At 40.0% G+C, this 27,288-nt stretch overlaps 1 protein-coding gene across 1 annotated transcript in view; it reads right to left on the bottom strand.

The window, feature by feature from the left end:
• LOC128645008 (eIF-2-alpha kinase GCN2) overlaps positions 1-26,759 on the bottom strand; it is a 98,350-nt gene extending 71,591 nt beyond the window's left edge. The window contains exons 1-2 of the mRNA XM_053697717.1: positions 26,629-26,759; positions 25,925-26,047 (exon numbers count right to left, since the gene is read on the bottom strand). Of these exons, the coding sequence (XP_053553692.1) occupies positions 25,925-26,008 (84 nt within the window). The 5' untranslated portion in view covers positions 26,009-26,047; positions 26,629-26,759. The remainder of the gene's footprint in view (positions 1-25,924; positions 26,048-26,628) is intronic.
• Positions 26,760-27,288: the final 529 nt, after the last annotated feature.

Raw genomic sequence — 27,288 nt, 5'->3', positions numbered from 1 at the left:
CCATATCGCAATAATTTATCACTACCTCCAGTTTCCTAATATTTTTCACCAATGTTCTTCCCTTCATAAATCCAGTTTGATCTGCATGTATGAGAGAACTAATAGCTACTTGCAATCTATTAGCCAAAATATATGTCAACATCTTGTAGTCCACATTCAACAATGCAATGGGCCTATACGATTCCATCAGACTTAGATCTTTCCCTTGTATCGGAAGCAGGACTACCCTAGATTAATTGAAATATTTAGAGTTATCCAAAGCCTACCTGAGGATGACTGTAACTGGAGCTGAAGCTGCAAAATAGTTTTAAAAGAATTTGTAATAAAGGACATTTTAAACTACCTGCTGGTTTCCGGATTACTCCTTTAAATCGTCTATTTCATATTTCATACTTGAAATTAAACCTGGAACCCTAATATAGACACCTGTAGAACTTTGGATTTACACATTTATTTAAGATTACTTTATGTGGGGTCTTGAAATCCTAGAAAATATGTCTATTTAGAATCCCACATATATACCGCACTCATCCACTAGGTGGGAGAAGAACCACAAACATAGATTACAATAGTAATAGTAAAGTAAAGATGCCTTAGATAGCAAAGATTGTAACATATCCTCCATGATAGGTGGAATCTCATTAAAAGGTTATACAGTATACTTGGTTTAACCATATTCAATATATATAACAGTGATAATATTTGTCCATTACTTTATATCCTTGATTGCTTTTTTAAAAAAAATACCAAAGGGATTGTTTACTATATATACTTGATGCAAACTATAGCTCAATATGAGAGGGATTTATTTTTTAATTTCATTACAACGCTCATAGGCCTTATAGATATTGACATTTAGTTATATAACGCATACTGATTTATTATAGAAGCAACTGATTATAATGTGTTCTCAAGGGACTAGATAATTTATGATATATATGTTTCACTTCCTCAACCAAATGTTATTTAGATCCAGAGGATAAAGATGTGCGCTGTTGTATAGGAAGTAGAGTTTTGATCATAATATCCTCTCCTGTACCTTAGACCATGTTCTTTAGACACTGTTCTCAATAAGCTAAGTATCATATAATGCTATGTACTATAATTTTGCTTATATCTATTTCAAACTTTCCCCTTATCCCCTCAATTTTGATATTACTATCCCCAACTACTTGCACTATCGATATTCATGGCCCAAGAGTTGCTGTCGATTGAAATGGGGAATAGCCAAACATTAAAAATGAAAGGGGTTAAAAACTGAATATATAGGTTAATTATTTATATATAGTTGTGCTTATGTTTAAGAGAGTCATATCTTATTTTCTATGCTATAAAGTACAAGATGTATATTGTAGAAATGTTTTCACCATTGTATTGCCTAAGCTCAAAATACTGTATCATGACTATACTGTAACCTTGCTTCTGTTGGAATTTTATAGGACCTCAATAAAAATATATATATATAAAAAAAAAATCCCTGGTTTATCCTATTCCTGAGCTATGATCTCAGACATACGGTCTGGAACTGGAAACACTTCCACAGAGGAAGGCACATCATAAACTTTATTAAGCTTACTAGACATTTTTGGATTCTCAGCGACAGACAAGTCGGAGTCTTCCAAAGTAGCAAGAACCTCCTTTAAAAGTAACCGGAGGTGTTCCAGCTTAAATCTAAAAATAACCTCTGAATCTCTAGAGATTTCCATCATAGAGTCAGAATCTGAAATCTCGCCCTCAGAAGCTACTGAGGTATCGTCCTCATCAGACAATTAGGAGAGACTGACTAATGCAGCATTAGCGGAGTCAGAACCCTTAGTGACAGAAATATTTTTAGATTTCCTCTTACGCTTACCAGAGACAGGAAAAGCTGATAGTACTGCAGAAACAGCAGAAGTTATCTGCACAGCAAAATCCCTAGGTAAATAAACACCCCCAGGAGGTTGTTGAGAGGAACCGCAGGGCACTGCATGTGAAGTTTGGGACATTAAAGGGGAAAGCTGAGGCATTGCTAGGACAACATTATCCTGAGAGACAGAAGGCTCTGGGGGAGAAATCTTTCTTTAAATAATAATGTCTTATTTAAACAAGAGGAGCAAAATTGCACAGGAGGAACCACCTGAGCCTCCAAGCAAAACAAAATTTTCATTAGTGTCCATAATAACAGTGAATCAGTAAAGTCTTATAAGATTCACTAGCCACCTTTCTTAAATAACGTTTCAAGCAGACCAAGATTTTCCTGATAGCTATAAAATAACAACTAGACACCTTTAACCTCAGCACTGCTGAGGGCTTACCGCTCCTTGCGATCAGCAAAGAAGTCCCACAATGATCTAGAACCCTCTCCAGCCACACACGAACAGCCGCTGAAGAAATGCACCACAGCAGAAAAACTTCGGTCTGCACAGAAGCCGGATAGAGGAAGCGCGGATAAAACGCTGTCACATGACCGCAACTAAAAAGAAACTGAGCCACCAGTCACAATTTCTTTTTCTTTACATCGCTTCCTCTTGATATGAGCCGACCCTCTTGTGAAAGACGTAGATCGGTTACGACAGTCACATGACCGCTCACCTCGCACTCTACCCTGCCGTAACATCAGGCTAACCGAAGTGCTAAAAACACCTCCTAAACAGTAAAGGATGACATACATGCTCCCATTCTCACAAAGCCCAGACACTTATATAGCCCCTAATGCAGTGCCCCTTACATGCTCCCTACCCATTAAATAAATATATTCTTTATAAGAACAAAAAATTTCCCCTGAGCACCATCCACAGAGATCTTCGTAGGAATCCTCTTCAATTAACTCCTAGAGTGTTGGTACCTTCTAACCTAGAAGGGAAATCACTTACCTGTAGAAGTAGCTGTCAGGTAGGGAATAGTTTCTTAGGTGTGTCAGATTACTCCACATCTAACAGTGACCTGTAGAAAAAGAAAAAACAGAGTAACCAACTCTGGTTTTCTATAAAGGGGGTAGCATAGTTGTTCGAGATAAAGTAATGACCACCTTGCCGCCTTCTAACTGCTAAAAGCCACCATTAGATTGACATGGACACAGCATAACCCTAATCCTTGCTTGCAGGGAAAAGTACCCATTAAAGGATTAAATAGCTTTAGACACCATCTTCGCACATTTTCCCTTGACAGAGGCAAAGAGAATAACTGGGGGTCATGGGTAAGATAAGTGACACTTAACAGCTCTGGTGGGGTGCTCTTTGCCTCCTCCTGCTGGCCAGGAGTGAATATCCCACTAGTAATTGGAATGAATCGTGGACTCTTCATGCCATAGGAAAGAAAGTATATTTATATAACTGTGTTGGTTATGCAAAACTGGGGAATGGGTAATAAAGGGATTATCTATCTTTTAAAACAATACAAATACTGGTGTATACTGTCCCTTTAACTAAACAGAGTTCCAACCAGTGAAAGCCATCTGGCTAAAGACACAAGTGGTATTACAAAAAAACCTGCTTGAATGATACTGCAGAAACAAATTCAAGTCCTTTTACCAATATGAAAGAAATATAAATTCTATGTGTACCTATGTTTGTGGGGTACATAGCTGACAAGGGCAGTCTCCATAGGAGATCTCTCATGCAATGTGTTCCTCACACCACATTCAATAGGAGTAAAGATCTGGGACCTAACATCTTAAACTATCCCACTATGGGCCAGATTCCAGGTGGAGTGCTAACAGTTAAACGCGAGAGATAAGGGGTATTTTGCGTGTTTGCGCGTCGGGTTTCCCGCTCATATTACAAGTTGAAAGTACACGCGATCACTTGAGCAGAATCACGATTTACACTAGAATGATTACAATGTCCTCAGAGCTATGGTTAACTGTTTTGCGAACAAAAATTGTCACAAAACACATCAAAAATACATTATAAAGTACACTTACACTAATAACACCATCTAATAAAAAATATTTAACAAAAAAAACAGTGGCTTTAACAAAGAGATACATACATATACATCTCTTAAGGTGTGTGTATATATATATATATATATATATATATATATATGTGTGTGTGTGTGTGTACGTATTTATTTATTTATATGTGTATATATGAATTTACAGACATATGTACATGTATATGTTCTAAGTATTTAAAAGCATATATTCCTATGTATATCTGTATGTATGTGTACATATATATATATATATATATATATATATATATATATATATATATATATATATATATATATATATATATATATATATATATGGGACGTGCACTCATAGGAGGCAGGGGAGGCAGTGCCTACCCTGCCATAGGTGGCCAAAGCTTAATTAAATTTTTATTAAAAAAAAAAAAAAATATTTTCCCCCCATGTAATGCTATGGAGAGGCAGGTACAGGAACGCTTCTCTCCATTGCAGTACATGGGTCAAAGGAAAAGCTGTGCTGCAGCGCCACCTGTGTTCTGTCAATATATTAGCAGCAAAAATTGGGACCAATAGGAGGCACCCCTCTTGATGCCTCCTAGTAAGTGAAGGATATATAGAATAATCAGAAGGAGGATGCAGTGAGCAGGGTCATGTGACACAACTGGAAGCTGAGGTAACCTAAGAACAGATGACACCAAGCAGAAGAGTAAAGTAGTATTCTACATCTCTTGTGATTCACAAATTGTGTTCAGCTCATTAACAGGGGGGGACAGTAAGTGAGCATAACCCAATACTGACAAGAAGTCAAAGGGTCAATTCAAATTTAAATCCATAATTTAAAACCCAGAGTTTGAAGTTTAGTGTGCAGTGTCCACATTATTTAAATTAAAGTTTTTGACACTGAATATTGCTAAGCCTTCCTTTTTCATGGTTATTTGATTTAATTAGGTACAAACTCCATATATGTTATGTCTGTTCAGTCAGAGGATGCAGTATCTATTTTTATTTTTCTCTGTGTCTCAATTTATTTAAAGACTGCTGTTAACTTGTAATTCACAAATCAATTGAAAGCTGTTGCATTGTGTTTTTAATATGTGCTGCTTTTATACAAGTTTATATTCATATAAAGGAGATGAGTCATTTAAAAAATATATGTAATTATTGCAGTTAAATGTTTTTAGAAATAATGCCACTGTAAAGTAACTGGTTAAACACAGTCAAAGGGAGACATTTAAAATTAAACTTTCATGATTGAGGTAGAGCATGCTATTTTAATATACTTTTCTAGTTATTTATATTTTGAGAATTAGCATCATCTGTTACTGGCCCCATGTCAGCAAATCAAATTAGTTTTTGAAAGGACCATGAAAGTCATAATTACATTTCCATCATTCAGATAGAAATTGCACACAAAAAATAAATAAATAAACTTTATATTTTACTTTTATTATTATGTACTTCATTCTTTTGGTATCCTTTGGTGTCCTTTGTTGAAGAGCATACCTAAGTGGGATGTGCACGTGCGTTTCTTGAACACCATATTGCAGCAGCTGTGTTGGCAGTATTGATAACTTGTCCTTTGTGTAAAACTTGTATGGTAAATTATTGCTATTTTTACAATACAGTAGTGAGTAGAGAAGAGATTGTGTATCATTCTAATTGCTTAGTAACTGGCACTGTGCCACAGAATTGTGTGAGTGTGTATGTGAGTGTGTGTGGGTGTCAGTGAGCAGAGTATGTGTGCTTTATTCTCCAGGTAATCAATACATTTTCGATGAGCTGGTGCTTTAGTGCAGTGTTTCTCAACAATGGTCCTTAAGTACCCCCAACAGGCCAGATTTTCATTATAGCTGAATCAGTGCACAGGTGAAGTAATCAGCTGATCAGTAACTCAGTGGTTACTAACTTGCTCTCACCCATCACCTGATTGTGTCACCTGGGCACTGGTTCAGCTATAATTTAAACCTGCCCCTTTGGGGGTACTTGCGGCCCTCTGTACATGTGTTTCTCCGGCGTATCATATCTAGTGCCTCACCAGCCTCTGACCTCAATGCACGTCACTGATATATATATATATATATATATATATATATATATATATATATATATATATATAAATGTTTCTGAATAAATAAAACGTATACTTCTATGTGAAAAATATTGGAATGTGAAATATTTATATTTTTAGGGCGTGTTAGCGCACATGAGAAAATGAGATTGAGTTTGCCCGTGAGTTGGGCGTTTTTTTTTCTCGACTATTTTTTGCTCAACTTCTATGGGGGAATAGGTTATCGCGCATGTAATCTTTTAAGTTCAGATTTTTTCGTTTGTTGGGTAAGCATGCACGCAAAAACAGTTTACGTTCAACTCATATTATCAGCTCGACCCGACACATGCAAAAAGCTTTTAGAGCAGTTATTGCTCGAGCGGGAGCATTGAATAACCCTTCACTCATAATCTAGCTCAATATGTGTGTGCCTGGTGCCCACCTAGATTACCCATGAAAGAGGTGGAGATATAAACAGAAAAACATAATTTATGCTTACCTGATAAATTAATTAATTTCATGGTGGTGAGAGTCCATGATCCATTACTCATGGGAATTACCTTACCTATTACTTGGAGGAGGCAAAGATTCCCAAACCCCAAGAGCTCTATATAACCCCTCCCATCTCACACATATCTCAGTCTGCCACATAGCCAAGCAGAAATGAGATAAGAAAAACAGCAAGAGACAAAAAAAATGGAGTAGGAGCCAGGATGTGCTTAAGAAAAGAAAAAGAAAACCCTTAAAAAAAAAAGAAAGGGTGAGGTCTCATGGACTCTCAACACCATGAAATAAAATAATTTATCAGGTAAGCATAAATTAGTTTTCTTTAGTTTTCTTTCATACAGGTGGTAAGCTGCGTAAATTCTCCCTCGTAGGGGAAAAAACAGAAAACAGACATTGTAAACATAGGACTAAAATGTCTAAAACAACTTCCGAAGAAGTAATAAAGAGTATCAATCCCAGAAAGTTCCTGAAGGAAACAAAAACAAATAAGACATCCCGTTGAATATAAATAAAATATAAGGCAACCCGGAGGTTAACGCCCAAAAAGACACAGGCCTACCCGCAGGACCAGCCAAACGGAGCCCTATCTTACAAAACTGGGAAAGATCTCAAACAAATGACAATCAGGAGATTACTTCATCCCCACATGTCTAATAAGGTGCACCATTCGAATGATCAGACTGAAATCCCCGTAACTGGTAACGATAGGGTAATTTAATAACTGAAAAACATGTCTGAGCAACACGCGAAGGCATGCAATCCTGTAACGAAAGGCACAACACTCAGGGACAGATACCCCCGCGGGGAACTGTAGAGGCCCTCCCCAAGGCGGAAGGCCTGGGACAATAGGGCACGAGCACGAGAACGACTGGACTCTGCAGACGAACAATCGCCAACATTATGTGGAAGCGAAAACGTGCTGCAACCTCTGGGGGAAACACGCCACCCCGCATGGAGGAACCATAAACTGGGTTACCCGCATGTGCAGAACTATGATTTGGTAGGGAATTCGCCTCTCTGAGGACAGGTCCCCCAGAGGCGGATGGCTCAGCAGTTCCTTGATTCCCAGAGCCCGAGGAGCCAGGCGCTCTGAAATGGCATACGGAACAAAACTGGTTGACATGCATCAACAAGGCTTTTCCGTATTCATCACGGGACACAGAATCTAAAATCAAGATAGTCTCAGTATCAGAATCCTCCGTAACTGAATCTGAAATTAACACAGTCTCAGCATCAGAATCCTCCATAACTGGATAGAGGATATTTAAATATAGACAAAAGTAGTAAAACAAAAACGGCACCTGACACCCACAATGGCTGAGGCAGTCACCACCTCCTATGACCAGACCCCTGCAGACTAGAAAATTTCCTTCGCCACGCGGTCGGGAATGCGGAAATGGAAAACCGGAACGTAACCTCGCCCGAACACAAGGTGAACCGTACAGTCCAAAAAAAAGTGCGCTCAACCAAAAGGCTGCGTCACTTCCAAAGGCCTCAATGTTCCAACCACGAGCCCAGTAAACATCACACATAAGCAGGTTGAATCACATAACAAACATGATTATAAACCCCCCTGTTCAATAACCCCCCTCAGAAGATATTAACCCTCGATTCCAAGATACTAAAAGTGACTCACTGAGACCCTTATGTATAAGTTAGACCCGCAAGTTGGTAGCCTCTCAGGAAACATTTACATTACAGTACATTGACGAATAAAGTAAAATGAAACTATCTTACCAGAATCTACACCGTGGAACAGGAACACGGCCCTTCAAGTGTGACGGATAGTAGCATCGCCTCCGCCATGGACTTGAGAGAAGCAGGCAGCGAAGCGAAGTTTGACAATGCCGATTGCTTGAGGAGCTGTTAATATGAGTCTGGATGGTTTCACAGAAAGAAACTCCCTGCATCTCCGGACTCTAACTTTCATCCAAGCCCTCACTGAGAGACTGACAGGACTACTTAAAACTCCTGTCCCATGCAGAAGAGTACTACCCGCCATAAGAGACAAAAACAAAAATTAAAAATTCTGACACTTCTCTGCCATCCTCCTGGGACGAAAGGCAAAGAATGACTGGGGGATGAGGGGAGTGGGAGGAGTATTTAAGCCTTTGGCTGGGGTGTCTTTGCCTCCTCCTGGTGGCCAGGTTCTTATTTCCTAAAAGTAATGAATGCAGCTGTGGACTCTTTCCATTTAAGAAGAAAATCTTCTGCAAGTATTAAACCTATTACCTCCTCAGACTCTGAATCAGAAGTTGGCGTACAACCCCCTAATAAAGGCAGAAGTCACAGACAAAATTTCTACATTAGAGTCATGTGACTCCGATATGGAATTGGGTTGTGAAGCAGAGAGTTCAGAGGATCCCTTATTGACCCCAGAATTTTCAGATTCTTCATCCTCTGATGATTCACCTAAATTAAGAAAGAAGAGAAAAATTCTAAAAATCTAAAAAAACATAATTTATGCTTACCTGATAAATTCCTTTCTTCTGTTGTGTGATCAGTCCACGGGTCATCATTACTTCTGGGATATTATCTGCTCCCCTACAGGAAGTGCAAGAGGATTCACCCTGCAGAGTTGCTATATAGCTCCTCCCCTCTACGTCACCTCCAGTCATTCGACCAAAGACCAACGAGAAAGGAGAAGCCAAGGGTGTAGTGGTGACTGAATTATAATTTAAAAAATATTTACCTGCCTTAAAAAACAGGGCGGGCCGTGGACTGATCACACAACAGAAGAAAGGAATTTATCAGGTAAGCATAAATTATGTTTTCTTCTGTTATGTGTGATCAGTCCACGGGTCATCATTACTTCTGGGATACCAATACCAAAGCAAAAGTACACGGATGACGGGAGGGATAGGCAGGCTCATTATACAGAAGGAACCACTGCCTGAAGAACCTTTCTCCCAAAAATAGCCTCCGAAGAAGCAAAAGTGTCAAATTTGTAAAATTTGGAAAAAGTATGAAGCGAAGACCAAGTTGCAGCCTTGCAAATCTGTTCAACAGAGGCCTCATTCTTAAAGGCCCAAGTGGAAGCCACAGCTCTAGTGGAATGAGCTGTAATTCTTTCAGGAGGCTGCTGTCCAGCAGTCTCATAGGCCAAACGTATTATGCTACGAAGCCAAAAAGAGAGAGAGGTAGCAGAAGCTCTTTGACCTCTCCTCTGTCCAGAATAAACGACAAACAGGGAAGAAGTTTGGCGAAAATCTTTAGTTGCCTGTAAGTAGAACTTGAGGGCACGAACTACATCCAGATTGTGTAGAAGACGTTCCTTCTTTGAAGAAGGATTTGGACACAAGGATGGAACAACAATCTCTTGATTGATATTCCTGTTAGAGACAACCTTAGGTAAGAACCCAGGTTTAGTACGCAGAACTACCTTGTCTGAGTGAAAGATCAGATAAGGAGAATCACAATGTAGGGCTGATAACTCAGAGACTCTTCGAGCCGAGGAAATAGCCATTAAAAATAGAACTTTCCAAGATAACAATTTTATATCAATGGAATGAAGGGGTTCAAACGGAACACCCTGTAAAACGTTAAGAACTAAGTTTAAACTCCATGGCGGAGCAACAGTTTTAAACACAGGCTTGATCCTAGCTAAAGCCTGACAAAAGGCCTGGATGTCTGAATTTTCTGACAGACGCCTGTGTAACAAGATGGACAGAGCTGAGATCTGTCCCTTTAATGAGCTAGCCGATAAACCCTTTTCTAAACCTTCTTGTAGAAAAGACAATATCCTAGGAATCCTAACCTTACTCCAGGAGTAATCTTTGGATTCACACCAGTATAGGTATTTACGCCATATTTTATGGTAAATCTTTCTGGTAACAGGCTTCCTAGCCTGTATCAGGGTATCAATAACCGACTCAGAAAAACCACGTTTTGATAAAATCAAGCGTTCAATTTCCAAGCAGTCAGCTTCAGAGAAGTTAGACTTTGATGTTTGAATGGACCCTGAATCAGAAGGACCTGTCTTAGAGGTAGAGACCAAGGCGGACAGGATGACATGTCCACTAGATCTGCATACCAAGTCCTGCGCGGCCATGCAGGCGCTATTAGAATCACTGATGCTCTCTCCTGTTTGATCTTGGCAATCAATCGAGGAAGCAGCGGGAAGGGTGGAAACACATAAGCCATCCTGAAGTTCCAAGGTGCTGTCAAAGCATCTATCAGAACCGCTCCCGGATCCCTGGATCTGGATCCGTAGCGAGGAAGTTTGGCGTTCTGGCGAGACGCCATGAGATCTATCTCTGGTTTGCCCCAACGTCGAAGTATTTGGGCAAAGACCTCCGGATGAAGTTCCCACTCCCCCGGATGAAGAGTCTGGCGACTCAAGAAATCCGCCTCCCAGTTCTCCACTCCCGGGATGTGGATTGCTGACAGGTGGCAAGAGTGAGACTCTGCCCAGCGAATTATCTTTGATACTTCTATCATTGCTAGGGAGCTTCTTGTCCCTCCCTGATGGTTGATGTAAGCTACAGTCGTGATGTTGTCCGACTGAAACCTGATGAACCCCCGAGTCTTTAACTGGGGCCAAGCTAGAAGTGCATTGAGAACTGCTCTCAATTCCAGAATGTTTATTGGCAGGAGACTTTCCTCCTGACTCCATTGTCCCTGAGCCTTCAGAGAATTCCAGACAGCGCCCCAACCTAGAAGGCTGGCGTCTGTTGTTACGATTGTCCAGTCCGGCCTGCTGAACGGCATCCCCCTGGACAGATGTGGCCGAGAAAGCCACCATAGAAGAGAGTTTCTGGTCTCTTGATCCAGATTCAGAGTGGGGGACAAATCTGAGTAATCCCCATTCCACTGACTCAGCATGCACAATTGCAGCGGTCTGAGATGTAGGCGTGCAAAGGGTACTATGTCCATTGCTGCTACCATTAAGCCGATCACCTCCATGCATTGAGCTACTGACGGGAGTTGAATGGAATGAAGGACACGGCATGCATTTAGAAGCTTTGTTAATCTGTCTTCTGTCAGATAAATCTTCATTTCTACAGAATCTATAAGAGTCCCCAAGAATGGAACTCTTGTGAGAGGCAAGAGAGAACTCTTCTTTTCGTTCACTTTCCATCCATGCGACCTTAGAAATGCCAGAACTAACTCTGTATGAGACTTGGCAGTTTGAAAGCTTGAAGCTTGTATCAGAATGTCGTCTAGGTACGGAGCTACCGAAATTCCTCGCGGTCTCAGAACCGCTAGAAGGGTACCCAGAACCTTTGTGAAGATTCTTGGAGCCGTAGCCAATCCGAATGGAAGGGCTACAAACTGGTAATGCCTGTCTAAGAAGGCAAACCTTAGATACCGGTAATGATCTTTGTGAATCGGTATGTGAAGGTAAGCATCCTTTAAATCCACTGTGGTCATGTACTGACCCTTTTGGATCATGGGTAAGATTGTCCGAATAGTTTCCATTTTGAACGATGGAACTCTTAGGAATTTGTTTAGGATCTTTAAATCCAAGATTGGCCTGAAAGTTCCCTCTTTTTTGGGAACCACAAACAGGTTTGAGTAAAACCCTTGTCCTTGTTCCGACCACGGAACCGGATGGATCACTCCCATTAATAATAGATCTTGTACACAGCGTAGAAACGCGTCTTTCTTTATTTGGTTTGTTGACAACCTTGACAGATGAAATCTCCCTCTTGGGGGAGATAATTTGAAGTCTAGAAGGTATCCCTGAGATATGATCTCTAGCGCCCAGGGATCCTGGACATCTCTTGCCCAAGCCTGGGCGAAGAGAGAGAGTCTGCCCCCCACTAGATCCGGTCCCGGATCGGGGGCCCTCGGTTCATGCTGTCTTAGGGGCAGCAGCAGGTTTTCTGGCCTGCTTGCCCTTATTCCAGGACTGGTTAGGTTTCCAGCCTTGTCTGTAACGAGCAACAGCTCCTTCCTGTTTTGGTGCAGTGGAAGTTGATGCTGCACCTGCTTTGAAATTCCGAAAGGGACGAAAATTAGACTGTCTAGCCTTAGCTTTGGCTTTGTCTTGAGGCAGGGCGTGGCCCTTACCTCCTGTAATGTCAGCGATAATTTCTTTCAAACCGGGCCCAAATAAAGTTTGCCCCCAAAGCTGACCAGGATTTTAGCCACAGCGCCCTACGTGCCTGAATGGCGAATCCTGAATTCTTAGCCGTAAGTTTGGTTAAATGTACTACGGCCTCCGAAATGAATGAATTAGCTAGTTTAAGGACTCTAAGCCTGTCCGTAATGTCGTCCAGCGGAGCGGAACTAAGGTTCTCTTCCAGAGACTCAATCCAAAATGCTGCCGCAGCCGTAATCGGCGCGATGCATGCAAGGGGTTGCAATATAAAACCTTGTTGAACAAACATTTTCTTAAGGTAACCCTCTAATTTTTTATCCATAGGATCTGAAAAAGCACAGCTATCCTCCACCGGGATAGTGGTGCGCTTAGCTAAAGTAGAAACTGCTCCCTCCACCTTAGGGACCGTTTGCCATAAGTCCCGTGTGGTGGCGTCTATTGGAAACATCTTTCTAAATATTGGAGGGGGTGAGAACGGCACACCGGGTCTATCCCACTCCTTAGTAACAATTTCAGTTAATCTCTTAGGTATAGGAAAAACGTCAGTACTCGCCGGTACCGCAAAGTATTTATCCAACCTACACATTTTCTCTGGTATTGCAACAGTGTTACAATCGTTAAGAGCCGCTAAGACCTCCCCTAGTAATACACGGAGGTTTTCCAATTTAAACTTAAAATTTGAAATATCTGAATCCAATCTGCTTGGATCAGAACCGTCACCTACAGAATGAAGCTCTCCGTCCTCATGCTCTGCAAGCTGTGACGCAGTATCAGACATGGCCCTAGAATTATCAGCGCACTCTGTTCTCACCCCAGAGTGATCACGCTTGCCTCTTAGTTCTGGTAACTTAGCCAAAACTTCAGTCATAACAGTAGCCATATCTTGTAATGTTATCTGTAATGGCTGCCCAGATGTACTAGGCGCCATAATATCACGCACCTCCCGGGCGGGAGACGCAGGTACTGACACGTGAGGCGAGTTAGACGGCATAACTCTCCCCTCGCTGTTTGGTGAAATTTGTTCAATTTGTACAGATTGGCTTTTATTTAAAGTAGCATCAATACAGTTAGTACATAAATTTCTATTGGGCTCCACCTTGGCATTGGAACAAATGACACAGGTATCTTCCTCTGAATCAGACATGTTTAACACACTAGCAATAAACATGCAACTTGGTTACAATCTTATTTAACAAAAAAACGTACTGTGCCTCAAAGAAACACTAAACGATTAAATGACAGTTGAAAAAATGAACTGAAAAACAGTTATAGCATCACTCTTTACAAACAACACAACTTTTTAGCAAAGGTTTGTTCCCATTAGTAAAATGACACTAATTAAATTTTAAACATAAAAATTACAGAGCAACGTTTTAAATCACAGTCACTATATAAGTCTCACAGCTCTGCTGAGAGAATCTACCTCCCTTCAAAGAAGTTTGAAGACCCCTGAGTTCTGTTAGAGATGAACCGGATCATGCAGAAAATACAAGAGTAACTGACTGGAAATTTTTGATGCGTAGCAAAGAGCGCCAAAAACGGCCCCTCCCTCTCACACACAGCAGTGAGAGAGAAACGAAACTGTCATAATTAAAACAAGCAAACTGCCAAGTGGAAAAATAATGCCCAAATATTTATTCACTCAGTACCTCATTAATGCAAACGATTCTACATTCCAGCAAAAACGTTTAACATGAAAAATACCTAATAAAAGGTTTAATGTACTTTTACAGAGTAATTCCGGTGAAATACCATCCCCAGAATACTAAAGTGTAGAGCATACATACATGTTCATTATAACGGTATGGCAGGATTTTTTCATCAATTCCATTCAGAAAATAAAAACTGCTACATACCTCAATGCAGATTCAACTGCCCGCTGTCCCCTGATCTGAAGTTTTTACCTCCCTCAGATGGCCGAGAAACAGCAATATGATCTTAACTACTCCGGTTAAAATCATAAGAAAAAACTCTGGTAGATTCTTCTTCAAACTCTGCCAGAGAGGTAATAACACGCTCCGGTGCTATTGTAAAATAACAAACTTTTGATTGAAGTTCTAAAAACTAAGTATAATCACCATAGTCCTCTCACACCTCCTATCTAGTCTTTGGGTGCAAGAGAATGACTGGAGGTGACGTAGAGGGGAGGAGCTATATAGCAACTCTGCTGGGTGAATCCTCTTGCACTTCCTGTAGGGGAGCAGATAATATCCCAGAAGTAATGATGACCCGTGGACTGATCACACATAACAGAAGAAATCTAAGTTAATAGATAGCCAAGGACAATTATATTTAGACCCAGATGACCTTCTCCATCCCAGATCATTGCAGTGGAGACCCTCAAAAAAGGTGGCTAAATTTTTGGAGCACTAAATTAGAAAGCCCCTTTCTAAAAAAAGCAAAAAAATACTTTAAGAGCAGAATGCCCAAGACCTGAGCTACCTAATAATACGCACATAACTCCAGACATTGATGCTAATTTATTAAAATTTATTGGCAACAAGAATTTTTATATACGTAAGGGACCGGACAGGTTTCTTAAATACTGTCAGGATAAAGTTTTGGATACTTTAAGTCTAGTTACTAAGCTCTTTGAGCTCTCTGAAAAAGCTATTTCTAAAGAAGCCTCCCTAGATCCTTACAAGGTTAGGGAATGGCTTCAACATACTGTTTACTTGATTGGTGATGCCAATACATCTATTGCCACACAAAGACGTAGATTAGTACTGAGATGTATTGACCCAAAAATTCAGGATTTTGCTCCCACTGAGATGGGTCCCTTAGCTAATGGCCTACTATTTGGTGAACAAGGTCTCAAAGAGCTAAATAATTATGTTAATTATTTTAACTCTCTCAACAAAATTAAAGTTAATTCTAAGAACATTTTCTATCCTACGCAATGTTTTTTTTGACAGGGCCGGGAAAGGTAGAGGCCGCTTTCCCAGTCGCACATTTGTCCTAAGGTTTCAATTTCAAAACAATCCCCCTCCTTCCACATACCTCACAAACTTCTTCCTCTCAAGATCCCGGACATGGAACTTCAGAGGTTTTCGCTCCAGAGCACAATAAAGACCTTTTCAAGGTAAATCTCTCTCTTCCCTTTACCAATTCTTTCCCACATTTAGTGGGAGGAAGATTAAAACTCTTCATTTACAATTGGGAGAAAATAACTTTAGACCCTTGGGTCCTCCAGACTATTTAAGGTTTCCATCTAAATTTAATTTTCCCCCCTTCACAAAAAAAATGCCCAGATCCAATAAGATTTTCGTTACAGGATTCTAACCTACTAGACAAAGAGCTACACAGCCTAGCCCAAAAGTCTGCAATATAACTTCTCCCCCCCCCCCTCAATAGGAAAGTCTTTTATAAGCAACATGTTCTTTGTAAAGAAAAAAAGAAGGCACTTTTCGCCAAGTTATACATTTAAGAAATCTAAACCAGTTCTTGGAATACAATCATTTCAAAATGGAGGGTAGTAACCTCCTTAGGGATTGCCTGATGAACAAGGATTGGATGGTAAGACTAAACTTAACAGATGCTTACTTGACTGTCCCTGTGCATCTCCATTACAGGAATTTTCTTTGTTTCTTCTGGAGAGATTCAGTTTGACAGTTTACCTGCCTTCCCTTTGGCATTTCATCCGCTCACTGGGCATTTAGAAAAATCCTTAAGCCTGTTGTAGCCTGGCTCCGCTTAAGAGGGACTTCTTATGCATCAGGACCATGCTTCTCTTCTCCATTATTTAACTCTATCAATCTTCTTCAAAATTTAGGTTTCCTAATCAATTTAAAAAAATCTGTAATTTCCCCTTCTCAGAATATAACTTTTCTAGGTTTTACCAAAGACACCAAACTTTCTACTCTAAGCCTTCCTTTAGAAAAAAATATCAAGAAAGAAATTTCTTCGCTTTTGAAAAAGAGGAGACTGTTAGCCAGGATTATAGGATTACTTTCTTCTTCCATTCAGGCTATCTCTCCGGCCCCTCTGCATTACAGAGCTCTTTAACATCTGAAGATATCGTATCTTCGCAGAGGATTCTCATACTCTCACAAAATCTCTTTATCCTCAGAAGCCAGAGAAGAATTACAGTGGTGGCTTTCTAACATTTTTGCTTGGAATGGGAAAGCAATTTTTGTCAATTCTCTGAATTAAATTATAGAATCCGATGCCAGCAAAACAGGTTGGGGAACCAGATGCAGCTCAATTATCACAGGAGGCAAATGGTCAACTACGGAACAACAATTACACATCAACAATTTGGAACTTCTAGCAGGATCCTTTGCTGTGAAGAGTTTTTCCAAGTTCAAGAATCCCATGACTATTCGTCTCAGGATGGACAATATATTGGCAGTTTGTTACATCAACAAATTAGGAGGAACCAATTCCAAATACCTCTCGAATTTAACCAAGGACTTCATTAACCATTGTCTTTCCCAAAACATCTTCATTCCAGCGGAATATATCCAAGGGCTTTCGAACATGGCAGCGGATTGGGGTTCCAGGTATTTGCTGGATTCAAGTGACTTGAAACTCAATCCTCTTCTTTTCCACAAGATTTCAACTTTAAGAGGCCCCTACTGTCTCGATCTTTTTTGCATGTGTCTCAACTTTCAAGTGAAACCCTTTTTCAGTTTGAGACCGGATCCAGAAGCTTTGGCGACAGACGCCTTTCTTCAGAATTGGCCGACTCAGGGAGCATACACATTCTCCATGATGACTTGGACAATTTCCAAAATCCGGAGAGATCAGATTTCCCTAGTTCGGATAACCCCTTGGTGGACCTCTGAACTCTGGTACCCATCTCTTCTAGAGATGTATTACCTTCTACCTCTTCTTCCTCTTCAAATAGACATTTCAAATCCCATAGGAGATTTTCATGATCTTGTCAGAACAGGTTCTCTCAATCTCACTGCATGGAAAATTTCAGGGGTTCCTCGTCTATCGAAGGACTTTCTTCTGAATTAAAAAACCTTCTACAAGACTCTCTCCAGGTCTCCAGGAACTAAAACATGTTACCTCTCTTCATGGAAAAAAATGGTCTGGCTGGTGCGATCAACGACATCTGGATACCTTTTCAGCTCCTATAAATGAAGTGTTACAATTTCTGACTTCATTGTTTGAAGCTGGTTGGGTATACAGATCAATTAATGTGGCCAGATCGCTCTACAAATACCTGATAATAATAATTTTGGATGGTCATGAACTGTTTGATAATTCCCCGATTGGTCAACATATGTCTGTCGCCTTATGAAATATATGAAACTTAAAGCCTATCTTCTAAATACTCACATTTTTGGTATGTTAATTTAATTTTCTCCCTTTTTAAAAAAATGGCCTGCTGAAAACTCGAATCTTTCTCTTAAACAGCTCTCAGCTAAATTAGCCACTCTTTTATGTTTCATTTCTTGCAGAAGAGTTTCTAACGTTAAAGCCATATATTATAATAATAAAATGTTTTTTCCTCAAGGTGTTATTTTTCTTCTGTCCAGAAGAACTAAAACAACTTCTTCTACTTTATTCTATCCTTATTTTTCTGATTATCCTCATTTATGTGTTGTATTGTGTCTTACAGAAAATGAACATAGAACTGTTTCTTTCAGAAATTCTACTCATTCTCAACTTTTAATTTCTTTTGCTTATCCTCATCTTCCTGTTTCTTCTACTACCACCACTAGATGGGTTAAGTGGGTCATGACTCAAGCAGGTGTAGATTTTTTTCTCCCCCCATTCCATCAGAGGTGCTGCAGCTTTAAAAGCTTTTTTTTTTATTATTTAATTCTTGTTCTATTCAAGAGATCATGAATGCAGCAGATTGGTCCTCTGATTGTATTTTTCGTCAATTTTATTTTAAACCTATTCACCACATTCCTTCTCTCTTGATATCATGATCTATTTGGCTTTGCACTAGCAAAATATGAAGTCTCTGTCTTTGTAATAAAATTCAGATTATCCTAGTTTTGTGAATGAATAATCTACATTTTATTAAAGAGACGAATATTTTCTTTCCCTCCCTTCACCAATGGACTGGAATTCATGTATTTACATTTTCTATAACATATGGTTTATATCTTTTCAGCTTCCATTCTTCCCCATCCAAGATACAGCAATCTCAACTCAGCTTGATTCAACAGTCTCCTGCAGTTCTCAATTACCATCTTAAGAATTTGGATCTGTCTTCTCAACAACTTTAAAAGCAGGAAGTTTTCTTCTGCCCTCAAGTTTTCATTCTTCATGATGTTTCTTATATTCGTTGTGTTCTTCGTTGGATTTCAAGTCTTCTCTGATTGGAACTTTTCATCTGTGTTTCGCATCAAAGAGGAGGATTTCAGAATTACTGGACTCTTTATGGATATTTGGACTACTCTCAGTAGTAGACATACTTTTGACATTAATTTTCATAATCTCAAAACAGCATCACAAATAAAATTAGCATTTTTAAGTAAACTTAAAATACTGTCACAAACAGGATCCTGAAAACACTGTCCAAAGAAGCAGCCATATTAGCTGTAGAGATGGCTGGCCTAAGTAAGTAACCTGCTTGTAAAAAAAAGCCCTTCTGTGAAAAAACAATTTATGCTTACCTGATAAATTTATTTATTTCCGGATATGGCGAGTCCACGGAATCGTCAATTACTAGTGGGAATATCACTCCTGGCCAGCAGGAGGAGGCAAAGAGCACTACAGCAAAGCTGCTATATATGTCACTTCCCTTACCCATAACCTCCAGTCATTCGGCCGAAGGAAAAATGGAAAAAGATGATAACACAAAAGTGTAGAGGTGTCTGAGGTTTTAGAAAAAATACCTGTCTTAAATAAAGGGTGGGCCGTGGACTCACCATATCCGGAAAGAAAGAAATTTATCAGGTAAGCATAAATTATGTTTTCTTTCCTAAAATATGGTGAGTCCACGGAATCATAAATTACTAGTTGGAACCAATACCCAAGCTAGAGGACACAGATAAGGGAGGGGCAAGACAGGTAGACCTAAACAGAAGGCACCACCGCTTGAAGAACCCTTCTCCCAAAAGAAGCCTCAGCTGAGGCAAAAGTATCAAATTTATAAAACTTTGAAAAAGTATGCAAAGAGGACCAAATTGCAGCCTTGCAAAACTGTTCCACAGAAGCTTCATTTTTAAATGTCCAGGAAGATGAAAAAGCCCTCGTAGAATAAGCAGTGATTCTTTCAGGAGGTTGCTGTCATACAGTCTCATAGGCCAAACGAATAATACTCCTTAGCCAAAGAGAAGTAGCCGTAGCTTTCTGACCCTTACGCTTCCCAGAAAAACAAACAAACAAAGCAGAAGACTGACAAAGTCGTTAGTCGTCTGAAGATAGAACTTCAATGCACGCACAACATCTAGGTTGTGCAATAAACGCTCTTTAGGAGAAGAAGAATTAGGACACAAAGAAGGAACCACAATCTCCTGATAAATATTCTTGTTTGAAACAACCTTAGGTAGGAAACCTAATTTAGTATATAAAACCACCTTATCAGAATGAAAAATAAAATAAGGAGAATCAAACTACAGAGTCGAGAGTTCCGAAACTCTCCGAGCAGAAGAAATTGCAACAAGAAACAAAACCTTGAAAGATAACATCTTGAAATGCATAGGTTCAAATAGAGCCCGCTGTAAAACTAAGAACAAGGTTAAGATTCCAGGGAGGAGTAACGGGCTTAAACACAGGCCTAATCCTAACCAAAGCCTGACAAAAAGATTGCATGTCTGGCGCATCCGCCAAACGCTTATGCAACAAAATAGACAACACAGAAATCTGACCTTTCAGAGTACTAGCTGACAAACCCTTCTCCAGACCCTCCTGGAGAAAAGACAAAATTCTTAGAATACTGACTCTACTCCAAGAGTAGCCTCTAGATTCACACCAATACAGATATTTACGCCATATCTTATAGTAAATCTTTCTTGTCACAGGCTTACAAGCCTGAATCATGGTCTCAATGACTGACTCTGAAAACCCACGCTTAGATAAAATCAAGCGTTCAATCTCCAAGCAGTCAGCTTCAGAGAAATGAGATTTGGATGAAGAAAAGGACCCTGAAGTAGAAGGTCCTTCCTCAGAAGGTAGAGACGACATTTCCACTAGATCTGCATACCAGATCCTGTGAGGCCACACCTACGCTATGAGAATCCCCAACACCCTCTCCTGCGTGATCCGAGCAATGACTCTTGGCAGGAGAGCGAAAGGAGGAAATATGTATGCTAGACTGAAATTCCAAGAAACCACCACAGCATCTATCAAGAAAGCCTGTAGATCCCTTGACCTCGAGCCGTACCTCAGAAGTTTAGCATTATGCCGAGAAGCCATGAGAAACAGGAAACAGGAAAATACTTCCGGATGGAGTTCCCACTCCCCCGGTTGAAAGGTCTGTCGGCTCAGAAAATCCACCTCCCAATTGTCCACTCCTGGGATGTGGATCCCAGAAAGACAAGTTGTGAGACTCCCCCCACTTGATTAACCGGGCCACCTCTGACATGGCCAAGGAACTCGGAGTTCCCCCTGGTGGTTGATGTACACCATCAAAGTAAAGTTGTCCGACTGGAACCTGATAAACCAGGCTAAGGCTAGCTGAGGCCAGGCCAGTAGAGTATTGAAAATCGCTCTCCGTTCTAGAATGTTTATAGAGAGAAAACTGATTTCTCCCAAGTCCAAAGACCCTGAGTCTTCAATGACCCCCAAATTGCTCCCCAAACTAGAAGGCTGGCATCCGTGGTGTCGATCACCCAGGAATGTCTGTGAAAGCAAGTTCCCTGGGAGAGGTGATCCTGGGACAACCACCACAGAAGAGAGTCCCTTGTCGCCTGATCCAGAACTATTTGCAGAGACAGATCCGCATAGTCCCCGTTCCATTGCCTTAACATGCATAACTGCAGAAGTCTGAGATGGAACAGAGCAAACGGAATGATGTTCATGGAAGCTACCATCAGACCAATTACCTCCATACATAGAGCCACTGACGGCCGAGGAGAGGACTGAAGGACAAGACGAGAGTTGAAGATCTTTGTTTTTCTGACCTCTGTCAGAAATATCTTCATTAGTAGGGAGTCAATTATGGCCTAAAAACACTACTCTTGTGGCTGGAATCAGGGAACTCTTTCCCAGATTGACTTTCCAACTGTGGGAGCAAAGAAAAGACAACAATATCTCCGTATGAGAGTTTGCTTGTTGAAAATTTTGCGCCTGAACCAGAATTTCGTCCAGATAAGGCGCAACAGCAATGCCCTGAGACCGGATCACTGCCAAAAGAGCCCCCAGGACCCTTGAGAAAATTCTGGAAGCTGTGGCAAGGCCGAAAGGAAGAGCCACAAACTGGAAATGATTGTCTAAGAAAGCAAACCTTAGAAACTTGTGATGATCCCGGTGAATGGGAACATGAAGGTACGCATCCTTTAAGTCTATGGTTGTCATAAACTGAACCTCTTGAATCAAAGGAAGAATGGAACGTATAGTCTCCATCTTGAAGGACGGTACACTGAGGAATTTATTTAAACACTTTAGGTCTAAAATAGGTCTGAAAGTCCCCTCTTTCTTGGAAACCACAAACAGATTTGAATAAAATCCCAGACCCTGTTCCTGCGGAGGAACTGGGCTTATAACTCCCAGGGCAAAAAGATCCTTGATACAATTTAAGAACGCCTCTGTCTTTATCTGGTCTACAGATAATCTTGAGAGAAGAAACCTACCTCTGGAAGGAAAAGTTTTGAATTCTATATTGTACCCCTGAAATACAATTTCCATGGCCCACAGGTCTGGGACATCTCGTATCCAAGCCTGAGCAAATTGAGAAAGCCTGCCCCCTACTAGATCCGTTCCTGGATCGGGGGCCGACCCTTCATGCTGACTTGGAGTCAGCCGCAGGCTTCTTAGACTGTTTCCCCTTGTTCCAAGACTGACCAGACTTCCAGGAAGACTTGGATATTATCCTGCTTGAAAGAGGAAGCGGAGGGTTTACCTCTAAAGTTACGAAAGGAACGAAAATTACTCTGACGCCCTTTCCGCTTATTGTTTTTATCCTGAGGAAGATCCCTTTCCTCCTGTGATATCTGAAAAAATTTCAGCCAAACCAGGCCAAAACAAGGTCTTACCCTTGTAGGGAATAGCTAATAACTTAGATTTAGAAGAAACATCCGCAGACCAGGATTTTAACCAAAGGGCTCTGCGGGCTAGAACCGCAAAACCAGACATTTTAGCTCCCAGTTTAATGACCTGTAAGGAAGCATCCGAAATAAAGGAATTGGCTAACCTTAAGAGCCTTAATCCTGTCCTGGATCTCCTCAAGAGGAGTATCTGTCTGAATAGAATCAGACAAAGCATTAAACCAGTAAGCTGCAGCGCTGGTAACAGTAGCAATACACACCGCAGGCTGCCATTGAAGACCATGGTGAACATACATTTTCTTTAATAATAGGAGATGGAGAAAAAGGAATACCAGGTCTCTCCCACTCCCGTGCAATAATCTCAGAAGCACGGCCTAGAACCGGAATAACCTCCACCGCAGAGGGAACATCAAAATACTTGTTCAGCTTACTAGACTTCTTAGGGTTGTTAACGATAGTAGTATCAGAGTCATCCAAGGTAGCCAAAACCTCCTTAAGTAACAAGCGAAGGTGTTTCAGCTTAAATCTGAAGGACACAACTTCAGCATCAGTAGAAGGAATTATACTGCCTGAATCTGAAATTTCACCCTCAGATGCACAAAAATCAGACTTCTGAGAGGAAAGACTTTGATTAGCCACCTCAGGATCAGAAACCTTACTTACTGTTTCTTTAAAATTCCTTTTGCGTTTTTTCCTGCAGCATGGGAAAAGCAGACAGCGCCTCAGATACAGCAGAAGATACCTGGGCAGCAATATCTTGCAAAGTAACTCCAGACGGAGCATGAGAGGAAACGCAGGGCACTGCATGTGCAGATTAATAGGATTGGGACACTTGAGGAGAAAGCTGCGGCACATCTGAAACAGGAGGCTCCTGAACAGCATCCACCTTAGCTAATGATGGCTCAGAATCAAAAAATCTATTTTTATAAGCTAAAGTTCTTTCAATACATTAAGAACAAAAAGGTACTGGGGGTTCCCCCTGGGAATCAAAACATAAGCTACAGGTAACATCCTGCACAGCCTCCTGAACCATAATCTTTTGTCTTTTAACAAAGGATATAATACAGAACCAAAAAAAAAAAAAAAACGTTTTAAAAAAATGTTCCCTTTAAACTTACCAAATCAAGAAAACATACCCCAGGTAACACTCTACACCTCAGCAGAATTACTGAGGTGCCCTACCTGTCCTGCAACCCGCAGCAAACTGAAAAAAAAAAAACGATCCTGTTTACAATCCGGATTTCCAGAGAAGCAAAAACAGCAAGAAGCCTTCTAAACAGCAGAGCATCATTCTCTTACAGGAAGTGAAAAAAAGCGCCAAAAAAAAACTCTGACATCAAAGAATCAGAACCTCCCTAAAAGGGGCGGTCCTACAGCAAACAAAAAATACTTTTTATTTTTTTTTAAAAACAACATTCTTGAAAACAGGCTTAAAAACAAACAACCCCCCCAAAAAAAAGGACATAATCCATTACTAAAAACGGATCCTTACTCAGCCATCAATAAAATAAATAACTCCTCACACTAACAGTGCCTGCAAAAACTGCCATAAAAACCTGCACCCTGACAGGAATAATGAAAAACGTCCCCCTGCAGCGTTTCAGCTGAATAAGTGCCAAATTTTTCCCTGCTACATAGAAAAATAAAATTGGCACTTACCTTAATATTCATCTGTCCGGCAGCAAAACAGCTCACCTGGTTTGAGAGGATGCCATCCCTCACATGGACCTGTGGAAATACAGAAAGACTGAGTAAACTTACTCAGGCTATCTAAATAGGGCAGCAAAATGTTTTGGGAAAACGCAGTGAGGATTATACCCCACAAGTTCCAAATTGCTTAAAAGCCACCACTGCCCTACTGAAGAGACTGACATGGGCTAAGGCTAGACCCTTTAGAAAGATCAGAGCAAACCTACTCTGATCTACAATCAAGATTTTTGTTATTTTAAAGCAGACACCAAAACTTCACCTCCTCCTTGCACCGCAGGCAGAGAGAATGACTAGAGGTTATGGGTAAGGGAAGTGACATATATAGCAGCTTTGCTGTAGTGCTCTTTGCCTCCTCCTGCTGGTCAGGAATGATATTCCCACTAGTAATTGATGATTCCGTGGACTCACCATATCTTAGGAAAGAAAACTAACTTCCTGTCTAGAGGATTTTTAAAAGAAGTACCATCTTCCAAAGGAATAGTAGTACACTTAGCCAAAGTGGAAGTTGCCCAATCAACCTTAGGAACAGTTTCCCATAACTCAATATTAGAAACTGGCAAAGGATATAATACTTAGATGGTGGACAAGTGTCTACTGCTAAGTAGCAGACAGCCAAACCTGTACTAAAACATGTCAGCAGAGGTTATGGAATTAGAGTATATTGTAGATCCATAAAGGGAAATTCCCATGAGGTTAATAAAAGAATCATAAACAATAACACAAATAACACTGACGAGCTCTGCACACTGATGGGAAACAGGGCATCAAAATACACTGAAATCCCCTTTCTCTTAAGAAAATCATGCACATCTTCATTCTTCAACCACCTCCAGCAGGAGCAAAAAAAAAGACTAATGTATGTATAGGTGGGAGGGGTTATATAGAGCTCTTGCGGTTTGGGAATCTTTGCCTCCTCCAAGTGGTAGGGATGGTAATGCCCATGAGTAATAGATTGTGGACTCTCACCACCTGCATGAAGAAACAATGCCTTGTGAGAGTTTGTCCTGCAGTCCCTTTTTCCCCTGAGGTTGTGGATTTAACGTGGGCTTCCTTGGAAGAAACTAGCATTTGTACCCCAGGAGGTAGTTAACATGCTGCTCCAATATCTAACCCATTAGAGTACAAGCAGTACATTTGAATGACACTACCTCATCCTGTGATGTCACCATTAAAAGGAAAATAAACTTTCCAAAATTTAAAATTGCAAATAAAAAAAATGAATACATCTAAAATAAGTAAATATTCTATTTCTCTGAGCCAAAATAAAGCAGGGACATGAAGATGTAAATAAGCACGTACACTAAAGCCCAGCCCATAGGATTATATTGCGACCGAACAGAATGTTACAAGGACAGAATATAGCTCTATATGAGTTCATGGTGGTTATTTAAGGGACCTACAATTGTTACGTTCTTTTCAATAATCCGGAAGACAAGCCTAATCACTATGAGTTAAGAAAAGCAACTTAGAAAAAGTGGTGCCTACTATCTAAAAAGCCTGGGTAGTCTGAACTGTAAGCAGTGGTCATGTATTTAATTCCACCTATAACTCTTACTTATTATGACCAACAAACTGCAACCTATTCCTTCAAATATTTGTGCTTACCTCTGACCAGTCATGCATGATCTCTGCTGTAATACCCGCAGCCCAAAGCTTCTGAATAATTCCAATGGCTCGATTTACAGACATCGTTCCAGCACTGACAACTAACAAGTCACAGCTGCTGGCCTGGAAAAAAAAGGTGTATTTACAAACAAAGTTTTTTTTCCTGGAAAAAAGACAAGTTATTAAAAATAACAGAGGAAAACAAATCATTAAGAATAACTTGGATGAAGAAATGTAATTAAAAAAAAAAAGAAAAGGTCAAAGTAGTGTTAGAATACTGACTAAAATAGACTAACAGAAAATATCAAAACAGTAAGAGCAATTTCAATGTGACAAAATAGCTGCCAGAGGACTAGTGGAACAGATCTCTTATTTATGTTTTAAATAGAATTACATAGATAGACATGCTGTCATCAGAGTTACAATCTATGTAATCAGCTTTTGATTATAAATTTTAAAAATCAACAATGAAGTTTGTACGATTACTAAAATGATTGTAAGATGTTAAATCTTCCAGTACCATGTATGAAAACAAGGAAGCTATTTACTACTGGCAGTGGATCATGCATGTTATTTATAGGTATATTGTTATTTATTTTGTTTCAGTTGGAAACCATTTGTATTTTGTGCATGAAAACCTCATATTGGATGAAGGTAAAGTACGTTTTTATAAAAAGCGCTCTGTATCAACCCCACAAACTTACATGTTCTTCTGTACTGGAAAGAGCTGCAGATATTTTATCTATTGCTATACTAACACCCACAGCATTGGGTAAAACATTGACTCCAGCATGAGGTCCTTTAAACTGTGAAATCTAAAAAGAACAAAAGGTAAAAAGGTACATGAGACAAAGGGGACATATCAGGAGGAAATACAGTATATAGAACGGTTTTACTTTATATACATTATCAAGAAAAGAAGTTCAGGTACAACAGAGATTCATCTAAAAATTTTGAATTTTTTTGCATGAAAAAATTGCGATATAAAAGTTGTTTAAATTTAGTTCTGCAGAATTTGTTGGTGCTCTACAAATAACTGATACTAATAATTTATACTGAAACGAATTCAGCAGAATCAGTATTCTTCCTTCTAATATTTGTTGGCTGACAGACACAAAAGCTCACTGGTTCCTACACTAACTACCATTAGTTAGTAACTATAAAATAATACAAATTACTAGGAAATGCACAACTAATACTTGTATGTTTGTTTAAATGTAAATCACGTTTGTTTCATTTTATTCCATTAATAAAAAAGTACAGGTTTAAAAATATTGATATTTGTATAGATGACAGGTCCCTGGTTATTGGTTCACAAGGCAATCAATTGTTCACAAAAGGAAAGAAAAAAAAAATATGCCTAC

This window comes from Bombina bombina, chromosome 1 (assembly GCF_027579735.1).
Source record: "Bombina bombina isolate aBomBom1 chromosome 1, aBomBom1.pri, whole genome shotgun sequence".
Lineage (NCBI taxonomy): Eukaryota > Metazoa > Chordata > Amphibia > Anura > Bombinatoridae > Bombina > Bombina bombina.
Note: the sequence above shows the minus strand (reverse complement) of the source record. Positions and strands in the feature narration are given on the sequence as shown.